The sequence below is a fragment of the Agrilus planipennis genome, unplaced genomic scaffold (assembly GCF_000699045.2).
Source record: "Agrilus planipennis isolate EAB-ADULT unplaced genomic scaffold, Apla_2.0 scaffold51, whole genome shotgun sequence".
NCBI lineage: Eukaryota > Metazoa > Arthropoda > Insecta > Coleoptera > Buprestidae > Agrilus > Agrilus planipennis.
Window position 1 is genome coordinate 1,268,396 of NW_020438915.1, and position 11,669 is coordinate 1,280,064.

Below are 11,669 nucleotides of genomic sequence, written 5' to 3' on the forward strand. Positions count from 1 at the left end.
CAAGAATGATTGTATACTCTCAATAATTAGATTAATTAATTAGAGAACTAACGAAATCTACATCTTACAAATTTAATATCAAATTCTTCAAAAAAAAAGTTTTAAAATTTTTAAAAAACGAAAGTAATTTGTAGATGTGCGTAATATACATTTAGAGGATGATGCTACCGGTTCATTTACGATTGTATTTGTTTTTATTATGTTTATAAAATAAAAATAAAAAATACAAATGTGATGCACTTACTGCTTGAGAAGGCCCTAAGAACTGCGCAAAAGCAGGCACGAGACCGAGCACCAGGAAAACATAACCGGTAGAAAAGTGCCTGCTCATTGTAATTCACTTTCTTAATACTGCAGGAAGTTGCTGGTAGGTGGATACCATTAACGAACGATAAGTAAAGCAAGTGGTATATGCTGCTGATGATGGATATATAATAAGTAAAGTAATGAGAGACACTGCAACCTGAAACACCGGTGTTCAAGGCGCTATAACAACAGAATAACTACTGAAGTTCTTTGGCTGGTAAAAGAGATCTTAGTTTCACCTCCAACACTTCTCCTTCTTGGGCAACGGACCAGAAATGTTGGCGGTGATTTTTTTAAAAAATAATTTCAGAACAGCCACACAACCGTATAAAAAGATGCAGAGCTTGATGAGAATTATATAACGAAATTGCAATATAGATATGGAAGTTGGCATCGCTTTCAGTGATATTCTTTTCGAGATTGCTTGATTGTTATCAGAAATCAAATTATTATCCAATACATAATCACTTTGCTTTGTAGATTATACTGGAAGCTCAAAGATCTTCTTGACGTTAGGCTTTCATTCTGAATTTTATCGTTTTTCTACACATCCAATTATTTATACAATTAAAAGAGTTGTATAAAGGACAAGGCTTTTACCCACGACTTCGCTTTCGTTGATGTCCATCAGGATAAAACTAAAGTTTCTAATTTTTTATGCTAAACATATACTTTGCGTACAGTGACAGTGACAGTCCTTCTTTATCGAGATGAAAAGAATATTTATATCCCTCGGGAACGGTCTTTTTTTCTGGATAAAAGGTACCTTATGTCCTTCTTTGTATCCCTGACAATAATGTGTGTACAAAATTTCATGAGTAGTTAAGACGTGAAATGCTAATAAACAAACAAACTCACATTTACATTTATAAAATTATGTATAGTAGTTACAAAATAGGATATGACTTGTTTTAATTAGTGATTCAGGTAATTTATTTGATCCAGTACTTAACACAGGACGTCGACCAAAAGTAATTATGTGATAAAATATGTGCTGGAGCTTTGAAGCACCCACATGTAGGTACACCACCCTTCGTGGTAGCAAAATTACCAAATTTCTTGATAGTATTTTATGTATGTATATTCATATATCGAAAATCGAAACTATCAGACATGAAATTGTTACTTGATTAATGTCTAATAAGGTCCTTTTTAATGAAATCCTTATTGGATGATTATTATAAAGTTCGGCATTAATTGTAATTTAAAAGGATCTGTATAAGTAACAATGAAAGTAAAATGTTCATCATCCCAATTATTATCTAACATGTTTGTTTACATAAAAAAAGTAGTGCTGACTCAGTTCAATAGATCCACCACATACGATCACCTTGGTGAATAGAAATGGTTTAATTAAAAATTACAATAATGGTTTCCGACAACACCGGTAGTATATGGTTAATTTTCTCAGGTATAGTACGTAGTACAATACAAGAAGTGGCTAATGAATACTTTGCTTTCTCTTTTATTTTGCGTGGCACAACTTTCATATTAGTGTTTGCGATAGATGGTAAAATAACAACGTCTTCATGGAGTCATTGTTGGACTTTGTGGGAAGAAAAGTATTCAGACTCCTAGTAAAAAACAAACAATTAATTAAATTTCGCAAACACCGCTTACGAGCGCGATGGAATTTTATAGTTTCATTATTAAATGATTCACTTTTTTCTATTACAGCAAGAGAAAATCGTTAAAACAATGACATTATGCGGGTATTGAAATAAGATTCTCTATATAATGCAGAATTTTGGAGAAATTTTTTGTTAAACAATTTACAAATGTGTACAGTAAAATAAATATTTATTAAATGTAGTAAATGTTTTGTATATTGTTACCTTCTTTTTCGTAATTGTCTTTTATTATTGATTGAGTAATAAATTAAGTAATTGCTTTTATTATTCGTTGTTTTAAGCAATTTGTACGTTGTAGACGTGAATGAACTGTTAAAAGTGCGGACTTATTTTTGGTAATGCGTGTGATTCATATTGATGAGCCGAAAAAATATCTCTTTTTTAGGCGCGTGAAAAAATGTAAATGTAAATGATTACAAGTTTTAGTTTCTTCCCTCCTAAGGATGCTTAAACTACTGTTGATAAAAAAGATTAAAAATGAGGAGGCATTAGAAAGAGTAGGAGAACATAAGGCGTTATGGGAATCAATAAGAAATAGGCGTACTAGGTGTTGACCACAGTCTAATTTATGAGTCATCATCATTAGGTCGTCAGTCCTAAGACTGGTTGGACATATACCTCCACTCTTTCCTATCCTGAGTTAAACTTCGCATTTCCCTAAAACTAGAACAGCCCACATCCCTAACTATTTACGAACAGTAATCTAATCTAGCTCTACCTTTACCCCTCCTAACTCCTGTTTCTGCCTCTAATATGACTCTGACTAGACCTTTATTCCTGAGAAGGTGTCCTACCAACCTGTCTCGCCTATTTTTTATTAACTTCCACAGAGTCCTCTGTTCTCCTATTCTTTCCAATACCTCTTCATTTTTAACCTTTTCTACCCACGTTATCCTCATCATCCGCCTATAACTCCACATTTCGAACGCTTCTAACCTTTTCTTTTCTACCGCGCCCACTGTTCATGTTTCGCATCCGTACAACGCCGCGCTCCAAACATACACCTTTAACAACCTTTTTCGAATTTCTAAATTAACCGTTCGCGAGCATAGAAGTGACTTCTTTTTATTAAAGGCGACACGACCCTGCGCTATCNACTAAATATACTACAGAATGTCTTTATATACAACATTCACAGTTTTTTTGTCATTAGACAATACAAACCGGCCTCCCGGTCGGTACCGCCGCAACCGCTATGTTTGCATTTTAAGTTTGTAGTATCTTCGAAAATATTCATTTAAATTACATGCTGTAGAGGGCCATATTGATCTATATTTACTGCACAATGTATTTAAGGTACTTAATTGGATAAGAATTAATGCCGTGTTGCTTAAAATCGTTTCGTAAATAAGTCATTATTTCTCATAAAAAGTAAAGGATAAAAAATAGTTATTGTGGGTTATCCCTAAGAGATAGACATATACCATCCCGGACTTTTTTGTAGATCTTTTTAAAATGTACAATACTTTAGTGGATTATTTTGATCTATCTTGTAGGGTTCAGCCAGCGTTTGCAACGTAAGCGCAAAAAAATGTGTTTTACATCACATTGGAAACTTCTAAAATTATCAGTGTTTCTCTACTATATTATGCATGTATTATACATATAAACCTTCCTCTTGAATCACTCTATCCACTAAAATTTAAATATCTAAGCATACGTAGGGACAGACAGCGGGAAGCGACTTTGTTTTATATTATATAGTGATGATTTAGTTTATCTGGTACGTTTTGTGATCGATTTGAATGGTAGTACCAATTATTGTGTTTTCGATAACGAGAAAGAACTTGTCACGATTTTAATTAAAAAGTGGAATGTAAAAAGATCAAAACATTGTGTAATTTACGTACTTCCGAAGTTTGTAATAAGCTACGCATTAAAATTCATGATTTTCATCATTATGTAAGATCCTTTAGTGGTCAGTTGTTTTCTTTTCAATTAAAATACACTAATGTTTATCCAAATACAAGTTTTATATTTAAACTCTTTTTACGAGGGAATAAATGTAACTGTTTATCAAAATAGTTAATTAGTTGTAAAAACTTATACTAGATAATACGCCAGAATTTGATGGCATAACAATCCTCCAAATGTAGGTAAAAAATTTAAACCTTTTATCTTTTAAATGTAATAAATTTGTTTGGGTATTTATTTTAATTCACAACTACGACTGCGTGATACTTCTAACGTTTATGTACACATCTTTGCGCGTTACTTTCTCTTGTTAGACAGTACCTTCGGTTTCAAGAGAGCAAATGATGCTCCGCTGAACTGCAGAATCTCGATCTCGTAAAAGCATGTAATTACTGAAATTATATATCATTATTACAGTCGAAATACTGTTTGGTTACGTAACTTTTATTCAGATAGCATGTAATTTTCAGTCGTAAAACATCAGAGGTGATGAATCTACAGACAACAGGAACAAATCAGGACCTAATAAATTTTGTCTATTCAATTGTATCACGTTCCCTTTTTCATTCTATTTATTTTACTTTATGGTAGGTATAAATTAATTGTTTCGTAACCTACATAGCAAGTCTAAAATTTTCTTTCTGATGGAGAAATTGTTTTATATTGTCAATAAAGTCATTGATTTCTGTGAGTATTTTATCTTTGATCTTGAACTGATTGTGTTATTTCTTAATTCGAATAGATACCATCCCCAGTTGATATTCTTAAATTTCAATCCTTTATCTCGTTATGTGACCAGTTTTTGAATAAAAATTAAACTTATGTAATACTTGAGCTAATTTACGTATTAATTAAACTTTTTTTCTATCTTCAGATGATTTTTAACAGGTAAAGGCGAAAAACAAAGTCAGTTTTAACTTCATACCCTAACGATTTTATAAATTTCGATTGAATCTAAATTTGCGTTTGAAATATATCTTGTAATTCCTGATTTATTTCTTAAATTTGTTAAGCTAAGAGACCAGCTATTTTTCAATTGGTTCGGCTAATTATAATACAATAGAGTTACAATTAACTGGTTATTCATATTAACTAGAACATACCGTTCGAGTTCTAAAATTACAGTGTCAGATAGAGATACCTACGGTTTCTTTCTGGATAGGAAATTTGATAATGCATGCTTCAAAAAACCTACATGATAGTAACCAGTTTGTTAATCAAACAGTTAGTTACATAAGTCGATAAGTGAAATACGGCATATTGGCATATTAATCTTTATGTAGGTATTTTAAGTCATCGCTGTAATAAACTACAAAGAAAGCTAGCGGTAAAAATGAAGAACGAATTGTGAACGTCTTTTTTGAATGATGTTTTGTAAGGAGCTTGAATCATGTATGAAAACTGTTATATAATAGAAACAAACAAAAAGTAAATTACGTGCTTTGGATTGTGTTTGTCAAGAACTAACCTAGATGTACCGGCCAGCCGATAAAAGCTTGAGTAGTCTGCATCTAACATTTACTTATATTTAGGATATTAAAGATAGCACAAGCAACAACATTAAACATAAAGTGAAAACATTAAAATAAAAGAAACTAATCCTTTAGAATATGCAGGCATGTACAAGTTAAAATTCGCTACATGCAACGAAATGTACATCGGGCAAACAGGTAGGAAAATGAAACAACGATGTACTGAACATATTAGTTTTAACAATAAATGAAACATAGGCACGAATTACGTACGGTATCTTACTGAAAACCATCATAAGCCATAAGCATACATATCACCAAAAAGTAGAAACATATAAATAAACATCAGATTAATATTTTTCCTACTACGACATACATTGAACAACAAAATAGCAGTTCAACATTCAATTTATTTGGCCGAACCCTAAACATAAGCTTAAGTAAACTGCTACCTACACAAATTGATAGTATTTGATTCTGTTACAAACTCTAAAACGAAAACAATTATTTTTTAAATGTTTTCCAATTTCTTCATAAAAATTGCTTAGGTAATAATTATTTTTGGTTATTTGTGGAAGTTCAACTTGATCTTGTTTAGGTACCTGTTTAAAACGGAAGTTAAATTAATTAACACAATGAGTTTCACGATTTAGCAGGCGTTAAATTTTGTTATATCTCGGTAATTCAATTAATCGTAAGTAATTGAATTAACAAGTTTAACAGACTAATCTCTTTCTTTATGGCACTTAATCAGCATTTAGCAATTTTTCTGGTACATTTAATCGGTACCACTTCAACTCTAGTAGTATCTGTTTCCTGCTCTTCAGTTAATATTAGTTATGATATCCATATTTCTAGTCAGCTTTGTATTATAGCTCTGAACTGAGCAGAATGTATCTGTTTTTTATTTTTAATTAGAGAAATTATAGAACAAACGGAAGTCAGGAAGTACCCAAAGGAAAAGAAAGCGAAACCGATTGTAAAGTAACAAATAACAACATTTATTATAAAAAACGAAAAACTTGTTGCGGTTAGACGCATATACTTTTAGTGGTAATTGTGAACTCTTTTTGCTTTACGGTAAGAACGAAGAAAATTAATGCCTGGACAATTTTAATTTGGTATACATCATTTTCTAATTAATACTGAATAGCGATTTTAATAGAAAAGTAGATGTCTTCTTGTGTTGGGAAATTTGATTTGGTTTTCTGTTACGACTTCGAATAGAAATTTTTTTGTTTAATAATGTTTTAACTCTTGTGCTAGATACAAACAGGCGGACAGACATAAGCTTAAATGTCTTCATACAGTGGCCGAAACTCTTTCTTTTTAGAATGTAGGCACTTGGAAATAGTTTTATAAAACATCTTGGACGTATTCTCTAAATTTATTAATGAACATGTAGCGGGTTACTCGCTTGATCGAACGTTGGAGTCTCCTGTGGAAGGGTCTATAAAATATTCTTTTGCGGACCCAACAGGCTTTCCAAACAGTCTAAATTTGGTAGTAAGACTTGATATAATATTCTCTTCAATATTATGATTTAATAAAGTGGTTCCATTGCTGTAATGGCCTATAAACCAACGTAGAAAGTAAGACGTTCTTTATTTACGGTTTTGGAAGATAGAAGTCTTGCGTTAATGTTTTAATAACACATTTCATAATAACAATAAAGGTGATTTATAACTAATTACACAAATTTTAATATAAAAATAGCAAAACCTTAAAAAAAGAAATAGGAAAAAATGAGAAATTTGAACTATTTTTTCTATTATAATATTTAGGGGTCGGAACCCTTCTTGAATATAGGCACTTGAATTTGTTTTTAAACTTGGATTTTTTTTACAAAAGTTCTGGAATGTATTATCTAAATTTTTTAATGAACAAGAAGCGGGTTACCCGCTTGATCGAACGTTGGAGTCTCCTGTAGAATGATGTGTTAAATATTATTTTGCGGATCCAACAGACCTCCTAAACGTCTGAAATTTGGCAGTAGGGTCTAATACAATATTCTTTTTGATATTATGATATAGCAAAATGGTTTTATTCATTTACTGATCTTTAAACCAACGTAGAAAGTATGATATTCATTACCTACGATTGGAACACTGTTTACATTTCAATAACATACTTACATCATCATAATAATTAAGTGACATAATTAATTACACAAATTTTATTATAAAAATAGCATAATTTTTAAAAGCCAAGTAAGTACAATAAAATTGCAATCTGATTTATCTGTTATTAAATTTTTGCGTAACAGATTCCAATTTCATTACTAAAATCAATTCTGTTTCGTTTGTGTTAATTCTGTGACTCCAGCACGTGTTTGCGGTTAATGTGGCGGCCTGTTGAACGTCTTTATAGCAAATTGATTTTAAATGTTGGTTGATTAAATAAACTAGATTACGAGATAGTTATCTAACGCGTAGTTTCTAGAATGAAAACAGTGAATTGCAGCATTGACACTGAAGACATTTAAACCGCTGTGATGGCTAATTATAGCTGTTTTTAGTTTTCTAGAAAATTACTTCAGGCATGTCTAGCAATATCTGCTACGGTAAATAGATTGATCTTCCATATTTGAAGTTTTATGTAAGCATTTTAGTGGAAGACAATTATTGCCACTAATAATTTTCCTTTCATGTATGCAAATTTTATTCGATTTTTTGTTGACACTGCGGTCGTAAACAGTTGTCAGGATCAAGGCCAAGGATAACTCAGGTGACAATGTAGGTTTTAAAAAGTTATTCTTTTAGAGATGATTAGCCGGTTTTGCGACTATAATCAGTTGTTCACTTTTCCTCGGCAAATACTTTCTCTTTACCAGGCGTAAGTGATGTTCGGTATAGGATAAGAAAAATTTAACAGGTTGTTGGAGTCGCAAATTTCACTCACTGAAGGTGCAGCATCCTGACATTTACAGTTTTGCTAGTTACTGTCTGAGAATTTTATATTATATATAGTTATATTATAGTTTTCCTGCTGTGCGGTTACTATAAAACGTTGTAAAGATATCAACCGACTTTAAAAGTCAATTTACTATATCTTTTAAGTTACTATAAGGAATATGATTGTTATTATTAATTCAAAAATGTCTAAAATTATTTTTTTAAGTTGTATTCAATACTTTTTGAGTAAAGATAATGATATAATAAGAATTGCTGACATTTGAGTAATAAGTGCATTAATCGACTTGCTTACCATCTTATGTTGCAATTTCACCATATTTCACCGATTGATGGTTTTGGATTTTAGTTAATTTCACAACTATTAATTATATCATGCTTTAGTAACTAAATGAAGTGAGTAATGTAGTTATGTAGTTAGAAAGAATTACAAAAACTTCTAAAATGATGATCTGTCATGGATATTTAAAGCATTTTAGGCTTTCGTTTTTGATAGATGTTACTGACCCGAAAGAAAATTGTTTGAAATTTGCTTTCAAATATTCTTTCGTAGGGTAGAAATTGTGCCCAATATTTAACAGAAGGAAAAAGAGAGAAAGTAAAAAGCTAACTTATCGAACTTTAATAACAACAATAAGTTAAGAAGTACTTAATCTGAACAGCTCATGATGCTTTTTTGTTTGTGTTTTTCGGTAAATTAACTTTTACCTTTTCGTTCCTCTCGAAAAGCAACAATACAACTATGCATTTCATTATTCTTTTGTTTTGTTTCGACGCACATGCTTCAGAAAACTGTTACCACAACCATTAAATAGTAAGTAAGTTTTGTTTTTCTACAACATCTCTAATCGTTATATAAAAGTAGTAATGGACTTTTAAACAGTTGATAATCTTAAGATTTGTTGATAAACGAACTCAATCGCTTAAAGTGATTTTTACATGATTAACTGCACTGTTAATCGGGAAATTTGTTATATGTTACAACTTGTACATACTGATAAATAATAATATCTATTCTCTATTTTTCCCTTACTTATAATCAACGTGTAATAAAAGTCAAACTGGGGTTAACTTGGGTGTGTTACATAAACATGATTACAAAACATTTCGTTTATGTTTAGCTATCCCTGGTAGTAATATAAAAACATAAATTTACTTTTCTAGTACAATTATTAGCAAACTCTTTAAATTGAAAAATATTTCAATGTAATATCAAACTTATAAGTTGTTTTATGGAGTTTACATTGGCTTTAGACTGATATGGTTGATTGTGCATAATAATTACTGACTTATTTTTAGTAACTATTGGTTACTTTAACGCAGATTTAATGTATCACTATTTCAGAGTTTGTGAAAGCAAGGATAATATAAAATATTCGAATTCTTAGACAATTATTTGCTAATTGTTTTCTTGTCCTTACCTTTATCTTTAACAATTAAATTAGTAGATGTACATAAAGAATACTTATTTGTTATTGTTCTTGAGAATTCTCAACCTCGAAATCATTTTTTGCATATTATTACGTTTACCTCATTAATTCCTTTTTATTCCCTTTGACTAAATTCACTTCTGTTACACAATGTTAATTTTCTGATATAATTTAGTTTTTATTTCTGCTTCTATGAGTAATAATGCGTAACACAATTAATAAATTATTTTTCTTTTGCATAATGTGAACATAAAAGGTTGTCATTAATTTGTAAAAGAAATTTTACCTTTTATTAAGGTGTTTTGAAGCTTATATAATAACTTCCTATTGGATACTTGTTGCTAATAGATACACATAAATGGTTTTGTAGATAGGTTGATAGATAGTTTTTTTGAATGATGACTTCAACATTTTCATTGTTGTAAAATATCTTTCCTTTAGTTTTTATTGAATTATTTTACAAGAAATCGCTAGAGAACAATGATAAGTCTTACGTGTTTTCTTTTTGTCTCTCCTACTATGCTTGTATTGAATTGATGAAAGTATAGAAACAGGGTTGCTAGAGAAATTTAATTTTCATAACCAGTTATCACGATATCAAAAAGCTGTACTTTCTTCTAAAGAAGAATTCAGTATCTAGAGGTAATACTGTTTAAATTTGATTTCGTAAATTAAGGACGAAACGTATTTGATATTGAGGACATGTATTGGTATGAATTTTATTTACTTCTGACCTTTTAGTAAAATTCTCATTGTAAACGAAAGTAAAGTTTATTTTTTCGGAAACGTGCAATATGAAATAAAAATTCTAATTATTTTCTTAAGAGCTTTGTGGTTATATATGCTAGAATATGTAAAAAGATTCTTGTCACTCTCATTTTACTTGTAAGGATCACCTTAAAAAACTAAGTAAAACGGTAATATTCACTAAAAAATGAAAGAGATTCACTTCTTCATGTGCGGGAATTATCAACGCGTGAAGAAGTGGACGAAACACGTGTCAGCAGTGACCATAGTAATAGTGATAATTTGGGGTGAGTCTCCCTTGTTTTTTAGCTAGTCAATTACCACAGTCTCCAATTTGTACTTGGTAATATTCACACAAATCTTTAGGTGATTGGGGTTCATTTTTGATTACTTTAAGTAAACCTGTAGCTCCTGAAGAAACCACAAAGTGGTGAAATGGCTGTCAAGGTATTAAAAATTAGGAAAACATAAAGAGTTCTAATTTTCCATCAATCAAGTCAGAATCTTGTTTGTAAAATGTTAAGTTCAAATTCAAGAATGATTGTATACTCTCAATAATTAGATTAATTAATTAGAGAACTAACGAAATCTACATCTTACAAATTTAATATCAAATTCTTCAAAAAAAAAGTTTTAAAATTTTTAAAAAACGAAAGTAATTTGTAGATGTGCGTAATATACATTTAGAGGATGATGCTACCGGTTCATTTACGATTGTATTTGTTTTTATTATGTTTATAAAATAAAAATAAAAAATACAAATGTGATGCACTTACTGCTTGAGAAGGCCCTAAGAACTGCGCAAAAGCAGGCACGAGACCGAGCACCAGGAAAACATAACCGGTAGAAAAGTGCCTGCTCATTGTAATTCACTTTCTTAATACTGCAGGAAGTTGCTGGTAGGTGGATACCATTAACGAACGATAAGTAAAGCAAGTGGTATATGCTGCTGATGATGGATATATAATAAGTAAAGTAATGAGAGACACTGCAACCTGAAACACCGGTGTTCAAGGCGCTATAACAACAGAATAACTACTGAAGTTCTTTGGCTGGTAAAAGAGATCTTAGTTTCACCTCCAACACTTCTCCTTCTTGGGCAACGGACCAGAAATGTTGGCGGTGATTTTTTTAAAAAATAATTTCAGAACAGCCACACAACCGTATAAAAAGATGCAGAGCTTGATGAGAATTATATAACGAAATTGCAATATAGATATGGAAGTTGGCATCGCTTTCAGTGATATTCTTTTCGAG

The 11,669-nt window shown here is 30.8% G+C and overlaps 1 protein-coding gene across 1 annotated transcript in view; it reads right to left on the minus strand.

The window, feature by feature from the left end:
- LOC108732998 overlaps nucleotides 1-477 on the minus strand; it is an 8,379-nt gene extending 7,902 nt beyond the window's left edge. The window contains exon 1 of the mRNA XM_025973613.1: nucleotides 245-477. Within this exon, the coding sequence (XP_025829398.1) occupies nucleotides 245-331 (87 nt within the window). The 5' untranslated portion in view covers nucleotides 332-477. The remainder of the gene's footprint in view (nucleotides 1-244) is intronic.
- Nucleotides 478-11,669: the final 11,192 nt, after the last annotated feature.